General features: G+C 60.9%; 1 protein-coding gene across 5 annotated transcripts in view; it reads left to right on the top strand.

Annotated features, from left to right (window-relative positions):
• TRAF3 (TNF receptor associated factor 3) overlaps window positions 1-21,643 on the top strand; it is a 91,739-nt gene that overhangs the window by 65,500 nt on the left and 4,596 nt on the right. For 4 of the 5 annotated variants that reach the window (XM_055130572.1, XM_055130575.1, XM_055130574.1 and 1 more), the window contains exons 3-10: window positions 3,004-3,269; window positions 3,831-3,882; window positions 10,181-10,285; window positions 10,953-11,120; window positions 14,094-14,174; window positions 15,557-15,631; window positions 16,654-16,746; window positions 20,292-20,432. In XM_055130572.1, coding sequence (XP_054986547.1) covers window positions 3,025-3,269; window positions 3,831-3,882; window positions 10,181-10,285; window positions 10,953-11,120; window positions 14,094-14,174; window positions 15,557-15,631; window positions 16,654-16,746; window positions 20,292-20,432 — 960 coding nt within the window. In that variant the 5' untranslated portion in view covers window positions 3,004-3,024. The remainder of the gene's footprint in view (window positions 1-3,003; window positions 3,270-3,830; window positions 3,883-10,180; window positions 10,286-10,952; window positions 11,121-14,093; window positions 14,175-15,556; window positions 15,632-16,653; window positions 16,747-20,291; window positions 20,433-21,643) is intronic. The other variant, XM_055130576.1, reaches the window with a different exon arrangement.

Raw genomic sequence — 21,643 nt, 5'->3', positions numbered from 1 at the left:
GTTTGCCTTGCACGCCACCTGCCTGCGCTCAATCCCCGGCATCCCAGGTGGTCTACCCCTGCACCGCCAGGAGTAATTCCTGAGTGCAGAGCCAAGAGCAACCCCTGAGCATCACCAGGTGTGCCCCCCCCCGCCAAAAAAAAAGTTTTGATTGGAGACAGGAGGGTGGGTGCTAGGACCCGTTCCCAGGCCTCACACGTGCAAGGTGTTCCTGGGCCGATTCGTTGTTGTTGTTAGTGATTTATTTTATTTTTATTTTTTAATTTATTCTTTTATTGAATCACTGTTGTTAGTGATTTAGATGCGGTTTCTTTGGTTGCTGATCACACAAGAAGCAGCTGCTATAAGTTGTCTTCTGAGTGTTCAGTGTCTGTCACTTGTTCGTCCTTTCTGAGTTTGCCCTACTCTGTATTTCTCTGTGAGCTTTCCACCTTTGGTTGAAAACCAGACATCCCTACATGTGTTCAGTGCAGAGGTGAGTCTCCCGTCTCCCCAGGTGCTCTGCTTCCTACGCGGTGACTTCTGCGGCTCATGGCAGCCCGCACACTGTCCCGTGCCTCTTCCGGGGCCAAGGCGTCCCAAGTGCCTGTCAACAAATGCCCCCCATCTCGGCAGTGGGGTCCGTCTGGGGCACCTGCCACCTGGGAATCCCTCAGAGGCACAAGCTTTGGGACCCGGCGTGTGGACGGCCTCTGGGTTCCGGGTTCCTGGGGGAGTTTTCACAGCTCTTTCCCCCGCAGCGCCTTGTCCCCCAGCCTCTCGCAGCCTTTTGGTGGGTATTTGCCTCCTTTAGTAGTGATGCCCCCGGGAGTCACTACATTAGTGCAGCCCTTCATTAGTGCAGTCACTAGTGCACTTACCTGTAAACATTTGGACGTGAACACTGCCCACCATTGTCACCAACATCACTGCCGCCACCACTGCCATCACATCACCTCTGCCACCACCGTCACCACTGCCACCACCATCACTATCTCTGCCACCACCCCCACCACACCTGCCACCACCGTCACCACTGCCACCACCACTACCTCTGCCACCACCACCAACACGTCTGCCACCATCACCACCACTCCTGTCACGCCCATTGTCGTCACTCCTGCCACTCCTGCCATTACCACCTCATGCCACTGTCACTGCCACCACGGCCACTATCACCACCACACCCGGCCCCCAGTAGCCCCTTATCGTGGCGGGTTCTGAGTTTGGTGGGTAACCAGGCCCTGAGTCTTTCAGGGAGCAGGTCAGCCACACCAGTGACCGTCTCCGCGTCCACGGTCTGTCCCCTCCTGCCCTCACCAGCACCTGGGCCACTGTTGCAGCCTGCGTCTCCTTGCACTGCTTCTGGCAGGTGTCACCAGGAGAAGGTAAAATGACGCTGAATTCCATAATTTTCCAGAGTTCCTGGAAGTCTTTCCTACCATCGTGCACGTCTTGGCTGGCATTTCGTTTCCACCTAAGGGTGGCCCCTACTCAGCCTTTACTGGCATCTACCAGGCACTTCTCAGCATTTTCACTGATTTTGAGTTTGCCTGATGTATCCCCCGCCCAGTTTCAGAAGGGCTTAAAGGGTGGGTCTGAGGCCAAGGGTTGCCTGCAGACCGCCACGGAGCTACCCTGGTGTAAGTCCCAGCCCCACAGATGCACAGAGCACAGAGCTGGGAGTCGAGCTTGGAGTCGCACCTGAGCACTGCCAAGTGTGACTCATAAAACAAAAGGTGGCTTCCAAGGTAATAATACAAAGAGCAGCAAACTCATTGTTGGCGTTCGGTGTGTGGTCATCAGCTGGGGAGCATTCTTGTAAAACCCGTGCACTCCCGTTGCTATTGGGGATGGAATCTCGCAAGTAGAAACTCTTCCTTGGGGGGCCTGAGTGATAGGACAGCAGGGAGGAGTTTGCCCGTACACAGCCGGCTCACGTTCGATCCCCAGCACCACATCTGGTCCCCTGAACCTACCAGGAGTGATCCCTGAGCACAGAGCCAGGAGTAAGCCCTGAACACTCAACACCCCAAAGGCAGAAAAGAGAAAGGAAAGAGGGGGTGGCACCAGCCCCTGTGGGTAGCCTCTGGGCGTCCAGATGCAGGTGCCCTCGTGTGCCCCAGTCTGCGTGAGGGTCCTGCCCACGGCAGCTTTCCCACCTGTGGTCCCCCAGCCAGGGCTGTGAACACTTCCCATGTGGCCCCAAAACAAAAACAAAGAGCCCAGAAAACAGGATTGGGTCGATGCCCGAGGACTTTGGATGTGGAAGCCTGGTCCTGGCTGGAACAGCCCCCAAACACCTCCAGCCGTGCTCATCCCCCCAGAGAAAAAGGGAAAGACATCCTCAAGAATCAGTCATTCCTCCTTCAGCACCCCCTGATGGGAGCCAGGCGAGTGCGGAGGGGAAGGCACTCCCCTGTGTGCCGCTGTGGCTGCTCATGGTTTGCATCCTGGCCCTGAGCACTGACGAGCGAGCAGGTACCCAAGGAACAGACTCTAAAGCTGCTTATGAAACAGCTGGCTAAGCATCGCGAGAGGCATGAGGGGTTTAGCATCTCAGTGAGGGTTCCAGGGTGTGGAGCAGCAAGACGAGGCCAGAAGCCGGAGGTCACTTACCACAGTGCCACAGGCCCCAACCTCCAGAGCACCTGCTTTCTAGAAAGTTCTTGGCAGATGGGGCTGGAGCTATAGCACAGCGGGTAGGGCATTTGCCTTGCACGCGGCTGACCCGGGTTCAATTCCCAGCATCCCTTATGGTCCCCTGAGCACCACCAGGGGTAATTCCTGAGTGCAGAGCCAGGAGTGACACCTGAGCATTGCCAGGTGTGACCCAAAAAGCAAAAAAAAAAGAAAGAAAGACAGTTCTCGGCAGAGTAGCTTTGGCCCCAGTTGGGAGGGGTGGGCGGAAGGTGCATGATTGTCCGGGGGGTGCCTGGGCCCCCGAGACTGGGGTGGCCACTCCTCGCCCTCTGCTGCACGCGCTGCCCGTCACTTCCCACTCGTCCTCTGACTTCCCTGCAGCCGTCCCGCCACTGTCCCGCAATGGAGGCGAGTAAGAAGGTGGAGTCCCCGGGCCCGCTGCAGACCAACGCCCCGCTGAAGCTGAACCCAGACCGCGGCGCCGGGGCGGCCGTGCTGGTCCCTGAGCTGGGCGGCTACAAGGAGAGGTTTGTGAAGGCCGTGGAGGACAAGTACAAGTGCGAGAAGTGCCACCTGGTGCTGTGCAACCCCAAGCAGACCGAGTGCGGACACCGCTTCTGCGACAGCTGCATGGCCGTCCTGCTCAGGTAGTGCTGCCGCGGCCACCCGCACCTCCCCCCCCCCCCCCCGTGTTCTCCACCCCGGCACAGGCCCCGCCCTGGGGACGGCTGGGTTTGGGTTTGGGTGTTGCGTCATCCCTGGTGGTGGCAGGGTGGAAGCAGAGATGCCCAGGGAACCGCATCTCATAGCGCGGTCACCTGCCCCCTCGGCCTTCCGGCCAGGCCTCAGCCCCCTGTGTGGGACCGGCCTGGTCCTGAGCCTGGGGACAAGGACGAGGTGGGCGGTGTCTCTCTGACCGGCACTGGGAGTCCTGCAGCCTCAGGGCGCCCTGGATTCGCCTCATGGGCTGGGCCCACGCACCCTGACTGCCCAGACAGTTCTGGTTTCGGCAGCGAAATTTCACTTTTATTTTAGTTGAGTGGGGCTTTCCGGGGACTGAACTAAAGCTGTTCTGCTTAAAAATTCCCTCGTGAGAAGCTGCCGTGAAAGAGACTGCCCTCTGCTGCCCCGGCCCTGCTGGGCCCCGTCCCCTGGGCCCTCCCTGCCCGGCAGAGGGACTCACGGCAGCTCCTGTCTGTCTCCCTCAGCGCCGCCAGCCCGAAGTGCACCGCCTGCCAGGAAGTCATCGTGAAAGACAAGGTACGGGGTGTCGCGTGCCTTAAACGAGGGACTCCACGGAGCGTTGCCTCCGCTGTGGTCTCAGAGCTGGTGCCACGGGGGCATGGACACCCTGGGCAGATGGGTCCTGCACGGAGCTGGACAGGGCAGTGCCACCAGACCCAGGTGCTCTGCCTCCTGCCCTGGACCAGGGACTGTCCCCGCCTCTGCTCTGCCTGGGTGGGGGGATTGCAGGTGCTCCTGTCCTCTGCTCTGCCCGGGTGGGGGGATTGCAGGTGCTCCTGTCCTCGGCTCTGCCCGGGTGGGGGGGATTGCAGGTGCTCCTGTCCTCTGCTCTGCCCGGGTGGGGGGATTGCAGGTGCTCCTGTCCTCTGCTCTGCCCGGGTGTGGGGGATTGCAGGTGCTCCCTGTCCTCTGCTCTGCCCGGGTGGGGGGGATTGCAGGTGCTCCCTGTCCTCTGCTCTGCCCGGGTGGGGGGGATTGCAGGTGCTCCTGTCCTCTGCCCGGGTGGGGGGGATTGCAGGTGCTCCTGTCCTCTGCTCTGCCCGGGTGGGGGGGATTGCAGGTGCTCCCTGTCCTCTGCTCTGCCCGGGTGGGGGGGATTGCAGGTGCTCCCTGTCCTCTGCTCTGCCCGGGTGGGGGGGATTGCAGGTGCTCCTGTCCTCTGCCCGGGTGGGGGGGATTGCAGGTGCTCCTGTCCTCTGCTCTGCCCGGGTGTGGGGGGATTGCAGGTGCTCCTATCCTCTGCTCTGCCCGGGTGTGGGGGATTGCAGGTGCTCCCTGTCCTCTGCTCTGCCCGGGTGGGGGGGATTGCAGGTGCTCCTGTCCTCTGCTCTGCCCGGGTGGGGGGGATTGCAGGTGCTCCTGTCCTCTGCTCTGCCCGGGTGGGGGGGATTGCAGGTGCTCCTGTCCTCTGCTCTGCCCGGGTGGGGGGGATTGCAGGTGCTCCTGTCCTCTGCCCGGGTGGGGGGGATTGCAGGTGCTCCTGTCCTCTGCTCTGCCCGGGTGGGGGGATTGCAGGTGCTCCTGTCCTCGGCTCTGCCCGGGTGGGGGGGATTGCAGGTGCTCCTGTCCTCTGCTCTGCCCGGGTGGGGGGATTGCAGGTGCTCCTGTCCTCGGCTCTGCCCGGGTGGGGGGGATTGCAGGTGCTCCTATCCTCTGCTCTGCCGGGGTGTGGGGGATTGCAGGTGCTCCTGTCCTCTGCTCTGCCCGGGTGGGGGGATTGCAGGTGCTCCTGTCCTCGGCTCTGCCCGGGTGGGGGGATTGCAGGTGCTCCTGTCCTCTGCTCTGCCCGGGTGGGGGGATTGCAGGTGCTCCTGTCCTCTGCTCTGCCCGGGTGGGGGGGATTGCAGGTGCTCCTGTCCTCTGCTCTGCCCGGGTGTGGGGGATTGCAGGTGCTCCCTGTCCTCTGCTCTGCCCGGGTGGGGGGATTGCAGGTGCTCCTGTCCTCGGCTCTGCCCGGGTGGGGGGGATTGCAGGTGCTCCTATCCTCTGCTCTGCCCGGGTGTGGGGGATTGCAGGTGCTCCTGTCCTCTGCTCTGCCCGGGTGGGGGGATTGCAGGTGCTCCTGTCCTCGGCTCTGCCCGGGTGTGGGGGATTGCAGGTGCTCCTGTCCTCTGCTCTGCCCGGGTGGGGGGATTGCAGGTGCTCCTGTCCTCGGCTCTGCCCGGGTGGGGGGATTGCAGGTGCTCCTGTCCTCTGCTCTGCCCGGGTGGGGGGATTGCAGGTGCTCCTGTCCTCTGCTCTGCCCGGGTGGGGGGGATTGCAGGTGCTCCTGTCCTCTGCTCTGCCCGGGTGTGGGGGATTGCAGGTGCTCCCTGTCCTCTGCTCTGCCCGGGTGGGGGGGATTGCAGGTGCTCCTATCCTCTGCTCTGCCCGGGTGGGGGGATTGCAGGTGCTCCTGTCCTCTGCTCTGCCCGGGTGGGGGGGATTGCAGGTGCTCCTGTCCTCTGCTCTGCCCGGGTGGGGGGGATTGCAGGTGCTCCTGTCCTCTGCTCTGCCCGGGTGGGGGGGATTGCAGGTGCTCCTGTCCTCTGCTCTGCCCGGGTGTGGGGGATTGCAGGTGCTCCTGTCCTCTGCTCTGCCCGGGTGGGGGGGATTGCAGGTGCTCCTGTCCTCTGCTCTGCCCGGGTGGGGGGATTGCAGGTGCTCCTGTCCTCTGCCCGGGTGGGGGGATTGCAGGTGCTCCCTGTCCTCTGCCCGGGTGGGGGGATTGCAGGTGCTCCTGTCCTCGGCTCTGCCCGGGTGGGGGGGATTGCAGGTGCTCCTGTCCTCTGCTCTGCCCGGGTGGGGGGATTGCAGGTGCTCCCTGTCCTCTGCCCGGGTGGGGGGATTGCAGGTGCTCCTGTCCTTGGCTCTGCCCGGGTGGGGGGGATTGCAGGTGCTCCTGTCCTCTGCCCGGGTGGGGGGATTGCAGGTGCTCCCTGTCTTCTGCCCGGGTGGGGGGATTGCAGGTGCTCCCTGTCTTCTGCCCGGGTGGGGGGATTGCAGGTGCTCCTGTCCTCGGCTCTGCCCGGGTGGGGGGGATTGCAGGTGCTCCTGTCCTCGGCTCTGCCCGGGTGGGGGGATTGCAGGTGCTCCTGTCCTCTGCTCTGCCCGGGTGGGGGGATTGCAGGTGCTCCCTGTCCTCTGCTCTGCCCGGGTGGGGGGATTGCAGGTGCTCCTGTCCTCAGCTCTGCCCGGGTCGGGGGATTGCAGGTGCTCCTGTCCTCTGCCCGGGTGGGGGGATTGCAGGTGCTCCCTGTCTTCTGCCCGGGTGGGGGGATTGCAGGTGCTCCCTGTCTTCTGCCCGGGTGGGGGGATTGCAGGTGCTCCTGTCCTCGGCTCTGCCCGGGTGGGGGGGATTGCAGGTGCTCCTGTCCTCGGCTCTGCCCGGGTGGGGGGATTGCAGGTGCTCCTGTCCTCTGCTCTGCCCGGGTGGGGGGATTGCAGGTGCTCCCTGTCCTCTGCTCTGCCCGGGTGGGGGGATTGCAGGTGCTCCTGTCCTCTGCTCTGCCCGGGTGGGGGGATTGCAGGTGCTCCCTGTCCTCTGCTCTGCCCAGGTGGGGGGATTGCAGGTGCTCCTGTCATCTGCCCTGGTTGGGGGGTTTGCAGGTGCTCCTGTCCTCGGCTCTGCCCGGGTGGGGGGATTGCAGGTGCTCCTACTCACTGAGCTTCCCCTGAACGTGCCCCCATCCCGCCCCACACTTAGCTCCCCATCACCAGACCCGTGTGAGATCTGACACGTACCTCCGTGTCCCTGAAAGCTGCTGGGTGTCCCCACAGAGCCACCTGTCCCCGCTGCTCCCCTTCGGCGCACCCCTCCTGGGCATCAGCGCGCCCCAGCCTCCCGCCACTGTGGGTTTGGGTGACTTTGAGCTCATTGTCCCTCGTGCTCTGCTCCTGTGAGGAAGGCCTTCCCACTGCGACACGCGGATCTGTCTGGAGGAGACCCCCGCCGGGCTCACTGTCAGGGACTCTGCCCACCCACAGTGCCCGCTGTCGACATGCCCTGCCCCGGCCCCGGGGGGACAAAATGGCAGGGGGGCTGCGCCTTTCCTTCCAGAGCGGCCCTGATATGAGAGATTTCGGGTCCAAACAGGAGTCACTTTCTAAGGACCCCGCACGCTGGTGTGTGCCAGGGGCCTAGCGGGAGAGGATGCCGCGCTGGGCCTAGGGTCCGCGTCATGGTCCTCAGTCTCCCTGTCAGCAGTGCGTGCTGGCTGCAGAGAAAGCATGACCTCCGACCTCTGTTCAGGAGAACCTAGTCCCCGAGGGCCTGTGATGCTGCCCAGGCAGGGCCTCTCAGTGGTGTCCCACGCCCTTGCCAGGCCACACCTGCAGCAGCACAGCTGTAGTGAATGGTCTGAGATCTTCAGCCTAAGGCAGCACCGATGGAGGGAATGAGTGATTGAGACCATCAGCCTAAGGTGCAGAGCTGGAATGAATGAATGATATCGTCTCAGCCCAAGGCGCACAGCTGAAGTGACTGAGATCCTCAGCCTAAGGCAGCACAGCAGGAGGGAATGAATGATTTGTATCATCAGCTAAGGCAGCACAGCTGGAGTGAATGAATGATTTGTATCATCAGCTAAGGCAGCGCAGCTGGAACGAATGATTACATCATCAGCCTGAGGCAGCATGGCTGGAGTGATTGAATGATCTGAAATCAGCCTAATGCAGTACAGCGGGAAGGAAGGAATGATTGAGACCATCTCAGCCTAAAGTTCCGTCCTTTTCTCCATGATGAAAGGCTTATTTTGGTGCCTGGGAGTGAGCACAGGGGTCAGGTCACTCTTCCTTGGATCCATCCCCAGCACAACCTGGGGGTCCTTCGCCCCACCGGGAAAGCTCTGTGAGAATAGTGGGTGTGGCCCAAGACCCCCCCACAAAGTACCCATCCTCAGGGCCAGGGCAGGGCCCAAAGGGCTGGAGCACGTGCATGCATGTGTGAGACCCCAGTTCCATCCATGGCACCTCATGGTCCCCAGAGCATCACGCAAGTGGCCCTGGTGGCCCTTAGCACCACCAACTCAAGGCCTGAGCTGTTCGGCCTCACAGCTGTGCTGTGCCCCAGGAGTGGTCCCTAGACCCCCCAGCACTGCTTGGGAGGCACTTAAAAATCTGTTCTTTTGGAACTGGAGACATAGTACTGCAGGGAGGGTGCTTGCCTTGCACGCAGTTGACTCAGGTTCGATCACCGGCATCTCATATGGCCCCCAAGCATCCCCAGGAGTGACTGCTGAGCGCAGAGTCAGGAATAACTCCTGAGCACTGTCAGGTGTTGCCTAAAAACAAGCAAACAAAAAGAAATCTGTTCTTTTGACTTTGGTATCTTAAATTTTGGCATTTTAAAAAATAATCGGAGTGAGGCTAGAGTGATAGTTAACGGGGAGGGTGTTTGCCTTGCACGCGGCCAACCCGGGTTTGATCCCCAGCATAGTGCAGAGCCAGGAGTAACCTGAGAATCGCCAGGTGTGACCCAAAAAGCCAAAAAAGTTAAATTAAATTTGAGAAATTAATAATGGAAACCTGGGGGATAGTATATGGGTAGGGCGTTTGCACATGGACAACCTGGGTTTGATTCTCGGCATCCCACATAGTCCCCCAAGCACTGTCAGGAGTAACTCCTGAGCACAGAGCCAGGAGTAACCCTGATATAGCCAGGTGTAGCCCAAAACCCCTGCCCCCCAAAATCATGATGGGTATGGTGTGGTAGCAAAACTGACACATGGGTCATGGGAAATGCACACTGAAGGGACAGGTGTTAGAAGATTGTGTGACTAGAACCCGATCACAAACAACTCTGTAACTGTGTCTCACAGTGATTCAATAAAAAAGGAAAAAGGATCATGATGAGTTCGATTTAGTTCCCAACTAGTTTTTGTTTTTAATTCTTTTATTTTTGTTTGTTTGGGGGCACACCCAGCAGTGCTCAGGGGTCACCCCTGGCTGCAGAGGACGCTCCTGGCAGGGCTCAGGAACCGTACGGGATGCAGAGGATTGAATCCAGATTGGTCTGTGCGAGGCAGAAAACCCCTCTACCTGCTGCTCTGTCGCTCCAGCCCTATTTTTAAGTCGTAACAGCTGCTGATTCTATTTCTTTGCCTGTGGAATCAAAAAAGATTTAATAAGACCCTCTCTGTTCTTCGCGCTTGTGAGTAGAAACGGGTGTGTTTGAAATGCCTGAGGTCTTAGGACACAGATCGTCCCGTGAGAAGGGTAGCAGGTGTCAGAGGGAAAAGTAGTTAAAGGCCCCGTTCATTTGTAAGGGAAGATAGTTTTATTGCATTAATCTTTGTTAAAAGATTAAGGGATTTTAAGTTCTCCATCATGTTCCTCGTTCCTCTCCCTGTGTTGTGATGATGGGTGCCATGGCGGTGTTTACATGGCGTACGGGGTGTGCCTGGGCCCCGCTGGACTGTCCCTTGGCCTGGACCTCTCGGCTTCCCGGGCCGATGCTTCCGGTGTGCGGTGAGAGACCAGGCCGGGCCTCGGGGACGGTGTTTCTCCAGCCTCCGTGTCCGGGGCACCGCACGACCCTGGCTCCTGCCCGTGTCCCCTGCAGGGCCCCCTGGCAGGGCAGCTCTCGGACACCTCCAGAGCTCAGAGGAGCCGTGGGCCTGGCGTGCTCCGGCTGGTCTCCCCGAGCACCATGACTCTTGCGCGAGGCGTGTTTTCTCCCAGCGGGAAAGGCGAGATGAGGTCGTCTCGTTCTGCTCGCAGAGATCAGGGCGGCCGCGCGCTTGAGGCCTCCGCCAGCCGTGCTCTAGCGCCTGCCTCCAGAGTGGCCGCGCGTGAAGGGTCCGAGCTGCTCCCTAAGGCCTCTGCTCCATCCCAGGTGTTTCGAGACAACTGCTGCAGGAGGGAGATTCTGGCCCTGCAGATCCACTGCCGCAACGAGGGCCGCGGCTGCGCAGAGCAGTTGACGCTGGGACAGCTGCTGGTACGTACCGGGAGCCGCACGGGTTCCCTCCGAACCAGGCTGCCTGGGCCCGACTGGGGCTGAGGTTCGAGGCCCTGGACAGCCCCAGCAGTGTTCTTGAGCTCTGCCCAAAGGGTCTTTCCCAAGGAAGGAGGGGGTCCCCGGCCATGTGACGGGGACCTGACGCCCTGTTCCCAGAGCGTGGGAGATGGTGCCCTGTGCGTGGCTCACCCAGTTCCACGCCCAGCACAGCCAGGACTGAGCACAGAGCACTGCTGCGTGTGGCCCCCAAGCCAAGCCTCTTTCTGCAGGGTGGTGGGCAGGGGCCAAGGCGGTCTGGACCACACCTGGTGCTCCTCGGGGCTCGCTTGGCCCCGTACTCAGGAATCACTCCTGGCGGTTCTCAAGGGGCCATTGTGGGTGCTGGGGAGCGAACCCCGTCGGCTCCGCAAGACTCCCTTACCCCTTTGCTACGTCTGTGTCCAAACAGACCCTTTCGGGATAAAATTCCACGTAGCTTCTTAGGCTTGTTGTTGGCATCGGGCCTTAACCTGCAAAATTGGGTGGTTGGACCAGAATGGAACGGGTGCCCCTCGGATGGCCGTGGGTGCCGTCCGCAGCCGGTGCTGCCTGAGCTGCCGTTCAGAAGGGCTTGGTCCATGTGCAGCTGGGCATGTCTGTCTTGCAGGTACACTTGAAGAATGACTGCCAGTTTGAGGAGCTGGCGTGTGTCCGCGCCGACTGCAAAGAGAAGGTCCTGCGGAAGGACCTGCGGGACCACGTGGGCCGGGCCTGCGAGTACCGCGAGGCCACGTGCACACACTGCAAGAGCCAGGTCCCCCGCATCAAGCTGCAGGTGCGCCCCCTTTCCTCCGCCGGCACACGGGGGCTCCCAGCTGCCCCTCGTGCCTCCCATGCGCTGCCTGCACTGGGTGTCTGCGGGCTGCTGAAGCTGCGTTTGTTTCCCAGATGAGTTGTGGTGAAGGCAAAGATTTTCACTGTGATGGGGAGTTGCCTCGGGATCCTGGCACACGCTTGCGGCTCAGCTCACTTTTATTTTTATTTTAATATTTTGCTTTTTGGGTCACACCTGGCGATGCACAGGGGTTACTCCTGGCTCTGCACTCAGGAATTACTCCTGGCGGTGCTCAGGGGACCATATGGTATGCTGGGAATCGAACCCGGGTTGGCCGAGTGCAAGGCAAACGCCCTCCCTGCTGTGCTATCGCTCCAGCCCCAGCTCAGCTCACTTAGCCGGTGGATTTCAGGAACCACGTGTGACACTGAGCGGGAAGGGGACAGGGTCTTCTCGGGAGTGACGTAGTCACAGCCAGGGAAGGGGTTGACCGTGGGATCACAGTACCTACACACTCGGTCCGTGGGGCAGGTTGGCATGGGAGCAGAGTGCACGTGAGAGATGGGGGCCAGTGGAATGGGTGGTGCGGCTGGGGACAGGGCGAGGCAGGCCATGACATGTCCTGACGGCGAGGAGAGGCGTGGCCCTGGCTGGAGTGAAGAGGGAGAGGCCGGCTCAGGTGCTCGGGGCCTGGGAGGGCCCAGGATAGCGGTGTCCAGCGGCAACATCTGCGCATGGCCGGGCTGGTGACCAGCTGGATGACTGCAGAGGCCCCCAGGGGAGGGCTCTTGGGCGCAGTTCTGGAGCCCCCTGTGACGGGGAAGGAGGGTCTCTCCTCTTCCCTGGCCTCCGTGGCCTCTAGGCCGTTTCCAGAATTTCTGGAAACTGTGTCCTTCCCTGGCGCCGGTGGGAGAGTCCAGCAGGGAGGGCAGAGTCTGCACATGGCTGGCCCAGGCTCACTTCTCGGCCCTGGGGGAGTGGCCCTCTCCCCAGCTCTGAGCTTCTGGGCGTTGCTGTGAACGAGGGGCGAGGAGCTGCCTAGGCGGTGGGGCAGACTGTGCCTGGCTCCAGCCTCGCAGCCCTGCTGTGAGGGGCTCGCCCCACTTGCAGATTCGAGGCCCACTATCCGGGACTTCGCACTGAAAGGCGGGGAAGGCCTCAGCTGGGACTCTGGCCCTGAGCTCAGTCATGGCAGGCTCGGCAAAGCCACACGGGTGGGGCCAGAGCAGCCCAGCAGCTCCCGTGGCTTTGAGCCTGCCCTGGGGCCCTGCAGTCTCTGAGGAGCCCAAAGGCAGAGCGGCACGTCTGTGTGCGTGTCTGTGCATGTGTGCACATATGTCTCTCTGTGTGTGCAGGCATGTCTGCATGTGTAGGCATGTCTGCATGCACCACTCTTCATTCGTGCATATCTTTGTATCTGCATGCATGCCCACGTGTTTGTGAACATGTCTGCACATGTATGTGTCTGCATGCATGTTTGTGCATGTGCCTGCATGTCTGCACATGTATGTGTGCTTGTTTGTGTGTCTGCATGTTTGATTGCCTCTGTGTGCATGTCTTTGTGTATACATGTCTGCACATTTGTCTCTATGCTTGTCTGTGTGCATATGTGTCTGCATGTGCGTGAGCGTGTCTGCATATCTGTGTGCATACATGTTTGTGCATTGTGTGCATATCTGTACATTTCTGTGCATGCATGTATGTCTCTGAGCATGTGTGTCTGCATGTGTTCAGATGTCTGCATGTGTGCATGACTACATGCATGTATACGTGTCTCTGCATGTGTGTCTGTGCATGCGTGTGTACATGTCTCTGATGAGTGTCTGCATGCATATGGGTAGTGTCTCTGTGTGTGCATGTCTAAGTAAATGTCTGCATGTGTGTCTGTGTGCTTGTGTGTGCATGACTGCATGCATGTATACGTGTTTCTCATGTGTGTCTGTGCGTGTGTGTACATGTCTCTGATGAGTGTCTGCACGCATGTGGGTAGTGTCTCTGTGCGTGCATGTCTAAGTAAATGTCTGTGCATGTGTGTCTGTGTGCTTGTGTGTGCATGTGTGCTGTTCCTGCCCAGGCCTGCCGCAGCTCCTCAGAGTGCCTGGACAGCGGGTGCGGGGCGGGCAGGGAGCATCAGCAGCTTTCTTCTCGCCGTGTCCTGCTCTGCCCTGTCACTAGCAGGAGTCACCGTCACCCCTCTGTAGTGGTCTGCACACCAGTGGCGGTCACTGATGGAGTGACCGTCTCAGGAGAGGACTCTCTCCACACCCTTCTCAGTGAGCAGACCCTCCAGCTGCTTCCATGCCCCACTGGGGAACACTGGGAGCTGGGGCTGCCCCATGTGTACTGCTGAGGTAGACGCAGGTGCTTCCTTTTGGGGCTGAGAGAGCACAGGGGTCAGGCCTCTGCCTGCAGGGCTGGCACCTCCTCTGGTCTCCGCGCTTGGCCGAGGTGGGCTTAGAAGCACCTGGCATGTAGGGCGAGCAGCCCCAGAGCCTGGGCCCTTGCTTGGCTTGCCAGCCCCATGGCTGAGAATCGCAGCGGGTGGCCAGACCCCTGAAGGCTGTTTGGCCTCCCCCCCCCCCACACACACACACCCCATTCGTTTCTTTATGACTCACGGTGCGTGAGTGGGCGGGTGGGTGGGTCGCACTCCCACTCCGTATGCGCGGGCCACCCCGCAGGGCCTCTGCTCAGAGTGGGGAGTGGGGAGTGAAGCACCCCAGCACTTCCGGGACTTTCCTTGCCCAAACCCACAGGACAGGAAGGCTGCTGTCCCCACTGCAGGGCCCAGACACTAGCTGGCCCAAAGCCACTTTGACCCGAGCACTGGACCTCTGCCAGGGCCACCAGCTGCCACATACTGGCCTCGAGGTCCTAATTCGGGGCTTCTCCAGCGACGCCTGCCGTGGACTCGGGCTGAGCAGAGCGCGGCGGAGGGTCCCTGAAGGACGGCTGTTCTCTGTCCCCCTGCAGAAGCACGAGGACACAGAGTGTCCCTGCGTGGTGGTGTCCTGCCCACACAAGTGCAGCGTGCAAGCCCTGCTGCGGAGCGAGGTAAGGGCCGGGGGCCGGGCAGAACCTCTGCGCGGAGACGCCTGCTGCCGGGGCCGGGCGCAGGAGCAGCACGGATGGAAAGACTCACTGAGGAGAGGGAACAGTTTACCATGCAGCGGGGATGCTTTTAGCTTAGTTTAGTTTCTAATCCAGTTTAACCTCTGTAAAACAGGAATCACCGTAAGATCTCATGGAAGTGGATGAGCTTAGAGACCCCCCAAGAGCCAGTGGCCATGCCTGATGCCCAGTGGGCCCAGAGCAGCTCAGAGACCATATGGGGCAGCATGGCCAGGGGAGCCGGTCCCTCGCCTGCACCAGGTTCTGCCCAACCCCGGGGACCTGTGACGCGTGCTGCCCGGCCTGCAGTCTCTGAGCGTTTCACACCTGGACGCCCAAGCAGTGGGTGGTCAGCCTCTCGTGTCTGCAGTAAACTGAGGCCCTGTGTGGGCCAAGGTCGGGCATGGGGCACAGAGAAGATCCAAGTCTCCCCACCCAGGCCTGTCCCCTGGATGCAGCTCCAAGGGCGAAGGGCACGGCCTCCCCCCCCCCCCCCCGTTGGGAGGCAGCTCTGCCCCGCGCCTTCCACAGTGGCAGAACCCGGCGGAGCCGCCGGCAGGCACAGATGGGCCTGCGGGATGCCCGGGGCGGCTTCAGCCTCTCACATAAGACAGGGCCCACGGGTAGTCCAGGCTCCCTGCCCTGGTGTCCACTCCCTCAGGCCGTCCCAGACTTTGGTCCCCTCTGTAGCTGAGGCCCAGGTGGGGTCGTGCCCTCTCCAGCCTAGGCCCAGTCAGGGTCCTGAACCGCAGAGCACGCGCCCTGCCCCTGGGGCCAGCCCTTCCGGCTGGGTGGAGCGACAGGAGGCTGTGCTCCGGGCCCTCCGGGTCTCCATCGGCGAGGACAGCACCTGTGGTCGGGACAGCCAGCAGGGTCATGGCCACGCGGCGGCCCTGGGAGCAGGCGGGGGCTGAGGGCTGTGTGTGCTGCGTGCGGGGCGTGGGGCCCGGTGCACGGGATGCTTTCTATTCTGTGTTCCATGCAGTTCCGTTTGAAGTCTTTAAATGTGCATTTCAGTTTACGTTTTTCCTTTTTCTTTTTTTTTTAATTCTGGCACTGCAGATGACATGTCACCTTTTGAACGGTCTGTTGTAGAGAAGCTGCGAGTCAGAGAGCTGTTGAGTGACTGTCTCTGTGTGTGTGCATGGCTGCATGCACGTGCCGGGCCGGTGCTCACTGCCTGCTCCGCAGGCAGGAGTGGCCGTGGCCGTCGCTGGTAACACCATTTGTGATGGGACAAGCCAGATGCTCTCTGTGCCCTTAATATGTTGGAACATTTCCATGCAGATGTTTGTGCCACAACTCACGTCTCTTTCCCGTTGCAGTTGAGTGCGCACTTGTCAGAGTGTGTCAATGCCCCCAGCACCTGTAGTTTTAAGCGCTATGGCTGCGTTTTCCAGGTCAGTATCCACCATCTGTCCTTCCACTCGCTGACATTCCGCCATGAGAGAGTTACCGTATGACCATTGTCACCCGCGAGTTCTGGGCTTGAGCGCTTGTCATGAACCCCAGCCCCACTCTGCCCATGAGTGCCTCGAGCCCCGCACCACGTCACTGGCCCAGCCCGGGGGCTTCTAGACAGTCGGGGTCCCCCAGCGAGACCGTCAGGAGCGCTCAGGTGCCCCCAGCCCGCCACACCCGCCCCCTGCCCTCGACGCGAGCCTCTGCGCTCAGCCATGCCGGGAACTGAGTCTCCGCTTCCATGTGCTGCTGGACGTTGGGTTTTGTGTGTTCTCCAGCATTCTCAGACTCACCAGGCCCGTGAACAAGGAGGCCTCCATCTGCCACGGCGCCGCCCTGTCGTGTGTGGTCCCATCATCCTGTGTGTGTATATATATGTGTCCATATGCAGAGGAACTGGTATCACATATATATATGGTGCCCTCTACAGAGCATGTATTTTGGAGATCATCCTGTGGCGTCAGAACTCACTGTTCCCACGGGCTCCGCTGCCCTCCAGGGGGCGGGCGCTGCCGTGCTTCGGCCTGGTGGTCTGCATCTTACGTACTCTGTAGACGTTCTGTCCTGTGTGTGGCCTTCTGACGCCCCTGGGAGGGTGGGGAGCACTAGCGTCCCTGAGCGACGAGCCCGGAGCCACGCGGGCCTCCTGCCCCGCGCTCCAGACCAGAGCAGCAGCTGCCCGAGATGGCTGGTGGCGAGCACGGGGCAGAGAGCAAAAGTGAAATGTCTCCAGTTTAATTCAGTGGCACTCCACGTGTGAACTGGGACGAGACGCGGGAGAGGGTGGGCCTGACCGCCCACCCCCCCAACCCCCGTCGCTGTGGTGCCCTCCAGGGCCCTCGTGCGCTTCTCTCTGCTCGAGGTGGGCCAGTCTGTGCGTGTGAGAGAGCGGGGAGAGGGAGAGCGAGAGGGAGAGGCTCCCGGGGGGCTGGCTCAGAGCTCTTCCTCTGTGTCGTGGCAGGGGACGAACCAGCAGATCAAGGCCCACGAGGCCAGCTCGGCCGTGCAGCACGTCAACCTGCTCAAGGAGTGGAGCAGCTCTCTGGAGAAGAAGGTGAGCCGGGCGGGGCCGCGCAGTGTGGGGGCCGGCCTGGCATGCTGCCGACCCGGGTTCCACCCCTGGCATCTCACATGGCCCCCACACCGACCAGGCTACCAGGCGTGAGCCCTGAGCTCAGGGCCGGGAGTAAGCCCAGGCGTGGCCCAAAACACTGAAAGGAAAACCGAGAGGCGAGCAGCCACGTCCTCACGCTGCTCGGAGCCTCCCGGGGCCTTTGCGGGAGGCTCAGGAGGGGGTCTCTCGAGCTCAGAGCGAAGGTGCTAGAGCCACGGGGACTTGCCAGAGTGCGAACCCCCAAGCCACCAGTGGGCCCCCCAAGCACCACTAGGTGTGACCCCAGAAAGCAGCACCAAAAAGACAGGGCTGGCAAGACAGCACAGCCATGGGGGAGTGGGCCGTGGGGGAGACCCCTGAGTGGGGGCCATAAGGGAGACCCCCGGATAGGCCATGGGGGAGACCCCCGAGTGGGGGCCAGTGGGGAGACCCCTGGGTGGTCCATGGGGGAAACCCCCAGGTGGGGGCCATGGGAGAGACTCTCGAGTGAGCCGTGGGGGAGACCCCGAGTGGGCCGTGAGGGAGACCCCCGGATAGACCATGGGGGAGACCCCTGGATAGGCCATGGGGGAGACCCCCGGGTAGGCCATGGGGGAGACCCCCGGGTAGGCCATGGGGGAGACCCCCGGGTAGGCTGTGGGGGAGACCCCTGGGTGGTCCATGGGGGAAACCCCCAGGTGGGAGCCATGGGAGAGACTCCCGAGTGGGGGCTGTGGGGGAGACCCCGAGTGGGCCGTGGGGGAGACCCCAGGTAGGCCATGGGGGAGACCCCGGGTGGGTTTGTGGAGGAGACCCCGAAGTGGGCAGTGGGGCGACTCACCCAGCCCAGCTCCCGCAGGAGCACGTGCATCCACTGTCCCCGTGTGGCTGTGGGCTCCGTCCCACCCGTCACCTGGGCCCGCCTGAGCAGGACTGTGGGTGCCTCTGGGAAAGCTGCTCGAAGAGAGGTGGTTCTGAGAGGGATGGGAGAGACGTCTACACTCGCAGCCGGGGCTGCCTGCTAGGACGCAGCCGAGTCTGGTTCTCAGCAAGCCCGGCCGGGATCTGGAGGGAGGCGGGTGGAGCAGCAGCCCCGGTGCAGGCTGTTCTGACGCGCCGCGTAAATGCCTCGAGAGCGTCCACGCCCCAAGGTCGGACACAGCCGCTCTGCCCTGGGAACGGGTGGGGGGGCAGCAAAGCCAAGGGTGGGAAAAGGGCTCATGTGCGTGCGCGGCTCGAACCCGGGGCTCGGTGGGTTTGCCTCGGAGCCTCCGCGCTGCTCCAGAGTGGCCGCTGCCTGGCTGGGCGCTCTCCTGGAGCTGTCCTGTGTCTGCTGTGACCCGCTCTCGGCCAGGGCTGTGCTTTGCTGAAGTTTCTCCCTTCGGTTTGAAAGGAGAGGTTTGTCCCCGTGATGGCGGCCGCAGTGAGGCTGAAGGTGGCTGAGAGGCTAGTCCCACCCGCCCCTCCCCGCCAGGCCTGGTCCCACTCCAGGTGAAGCCAGGAGGGCTCCAGAGAGACAGCACAGCAGGGCTCTTGCCTCGCCTGTGCTTGGCCCTGCCTTGATCCTGGCACTGTGTAGGTCCCCTGAGCACAGAGCCAGGAGTAAGCCCCGTGTGCCGCCAGGTGTGGCCCAAAACGAAAAAGCAAAGCAGAGAAGCGGGACATAGAGCCCTGTAGTCTCGCTGAGGACTCAGGGTGGCCCTGTGTCATGTGTGTGCCTGGGAGGGACCTTCTGCCCACACGCCCCTCGTCCCAGCAGCAGTTGAGACCGAAAAATGAGATGTTTGTGTTGTTTGCAAATGGCAGCGTATTTCTCACTCACACGCCATTCTGGGACCCGAGGGACAGGGCAGGGATAAAGCATCGTCTAGCTGCGGCCCGTAGAGTCCACCCCAACCCCCTCCCGGGCAACACCAGGGGTCACTCTGGAGGAGACGGGAGCCTCCCCGAGTGCCACGGCCAGTGCAGTCACCCCCAAACCCAACAACAGTCAGCTGGAGTCTCTCAGGTATTTTTATTGTCTTTGAAGGAACATGTGAGTTCACCAAGGATCCTTTCAAGATCTGGATCAGAGGCGGTCCCCTTCTCTCGGGGAGCAGCCAGCAGCCCTCGGGTCGAGTTCTTTGATGTGACTGAGTGAATTGAGGGTTGGAAAAAGGGCCAGAGCCATAGTACAGCAGGGAGCACACTGGTATCCCGTGTGGTCTCCTGAGCACCATTAAGTGTTTCCTGAGTACAGAGCCAGGAGTGACCCTTGAGCACTGCTGGATGTGACCCCGTCCCAAAAAAAGTAAATAAAGGAGGATGAGGAAGAGTCCCTAAAGTGAACGATTGAGAGTTGAGTATGACTGAAGGATGAGGAAGGGTCACTGAATGTCCGTTCATTCACGTGGCCTGCTTCTCTGTGCACTCACCCTCATGGTCACATTATTCCTGGTGACATTCTTGAGGTCTTGATCAAGAGTTGGCATGTGTCCATGGTAGAAGATCGTATCAGGGACTGGCCCCCTCTGACCGCTGCAGGCAAGGCGTGAAGTGTCACTGCAGAAGGGCAGCCCCACCTCAGCCGCTTCCGGTGACCAGCTTCCCCACGCGCCCTGGGCAAGCTCCAGGGGCAGGGCCAGGCAGGGCACTGGGGCAGACAAGCCGGGAAAAGGAGAGGTCCGTGGTGCCACGTGAGACTCCTGGCCAGCCCATGTTTGCTCCAGAGTGACGCAGAGGCTGTCGGCCGCCGGGTGCTGCGTCGGCACTGTCGGAGGCTCCTTCCCCAGAGCCCTCGGCTCCCTGCACTGCTCTGGGGGCGTGCGGAGACATGCATGTGGCGACGCATGCACATCGATGTATGGACACATGCACAGAGATGCATGGATGCACATACACGGGGACATTGCATATAGATGCATGGACACACATGCTCATGGGGACACGTGCACATAAGTATATGGACATACAGGCACATAGATTCATGGACACGTATACATACGGGGAACATGCAGGGACATATACCCATAGATGCGTGGACTCATGTGGGGACACATACAGAGATGCACACGGGGACATGCACAGAGATGCCTGGACATGCATATTCACACATGCACATAGGTGTATGTGCACATAGATAATGGACACACTTAGGCTAACATATACATGTCCATGCTCGCATTCACACGCATGGGGTGAACTGTAAAAATACTGTTTTCTGGTTAAAGTCTGAAAGTCACTCTGGTGAAAGATTCGTGAGTTTTCAACAAAGCCTTTTAAAAGCATCCCGTTCATTCTGAAGTTGAATCAGCCACTGCACTTTGCCTCGTTTTATTAATTACTGAGATTTTGAGAAAGTTTATAGAATTGCCTGTTACGTTACCATTGCATGTGTGAAGGGGTTTTGTTTCTGAAACTCCCTACTGAAAAGGCCTAGATAGTGAAGTTTTAATAACCGTTATTACACAGTGTCGTCAGCAGTAAAACCACTTTCTGCTAGTGTAGTCAGAGAATCTCTTTTGTAGGTCTCCTTGCTGCAGAACGAAAGTGTGGAGAAGAACAAGAGCATTCAGAGTCTGCACAATCAGATCTGCAGCTTTGAGATCGAGATCGAGAGGCAGAAGGAGATGCTTCGAAACAACGAGTCCAAAATTCTCCACCTGCAGGTAAGGCTCTGAGGGCTGTGGGCAGGGGTGCTGGGCCCTGCCTGTCTGTGCTCTGCTCTGCCGTGTGGAGGCGGGGCACCCCGTACCGGCGCGTACTCGCCGGCTGCCGTCAAGGGTGCCCTGGGCAGGAAGGGACGCGTAGCCCCCGAGTCTCGGAGATCGACATGCGGGGCCCTGGGGCTTCAGTGCGCCCTGTGCTGCGCGTCTCCCGTGCCCTTGGTCAGGACTTTGACGGGGCGACCTTCAGTGACGCCGGGGCACACGGCACCAGCAGCTGCGTCCCAAGGCCTGCAGGTGCCGGCTCGTGCTCTGCGGTCGCTATTCTGCGCTTCCTGGACCCACACATACGTAGTCGGTCGTTTCGGTGGGCAGGACACAGAAGGCCAGTCAAACTCCAGTAGTCTGGAACGTTCTCCCAGAATGTCAGTACACCTCTAGCTGTGGGTGCTTGCAGTGTTCTTGCTTTTTATTTATTTATTGACCTTTTTTTGGGGGGTGGGGGTCACACCCGATGATGCTCAGGGGTCACTCCTGGCTCTGCACTCAGGAATTACTCCTGGCGGTGCTCAGGGGACCATATGGGATGCTGGGGATCGAACCCAGTTCGGCCACGTGCAAGGCAAATGCCCTCCCTGCTGTGCTGTCGCTCCAGCCCCTGTACTTGGGTTTTAAATGTCAGCCCATCTCCGGGTGTCTCCAAAAGTGAAGGGAGGAGCACCATTGCTGGGGTGGCAGGAGACGGCTGTGGTGCCCCGCTCCAGCCCGTAGGCGCTTCCTCAGGCTCCTGTGTCCTGAGGGCCTCGCCAGGACTCTCCAGCCTGGACAGGTCTTTCTGGTGCTGCTGAGCTCCACATAGCCACTGCTGGCCCCGCTGGGTGGCCCCTGGGACCCCGCAGCAGTTCTGGGGTGCCCCCTGCAGCAAAGAGTAGAGGCCCCAGAGTCTACTGCCCTACCCCAGGGATGGCTCAGGGAGTACACGTGGATGGCCTGAGCCTGAGCCACAGCACAGCAGAGGGGGACTGCTTCCAGCACCCCCAGCACCTCACAGGGTCCCCTGGAGAAATAATTCCTGAGTGCAGAGTCACTGCATGTGCCCCACCCCCAACAGAAAGAAATCCACGTGGGCCTTAGGCAAGGGCCACGTGAGCTGCTGGCCCTCTAGAGTGGAAAGAAGGGTGCCCCGCGGCGGGGGCACGCCTGGCCCGCGCACC

The sequence above is a fragment of the Sorex araneus genome, chromosome 3, assembly GCF_027595985.1.
Source record: "Sorex araneus isolate mSorAra2 chromosome 3, mSorAra2.pri, whole genome shotgun sequence".
Taxonomy (NCBI): Eukaryota; Metazoa; Chordata; class Mammalia; order Eulipotyphla; family Soricidae; genus Sorex; species Sorex araneus.
This window is presented reverse-complemented; position numbering and strand designations above follow the sequence as displayed.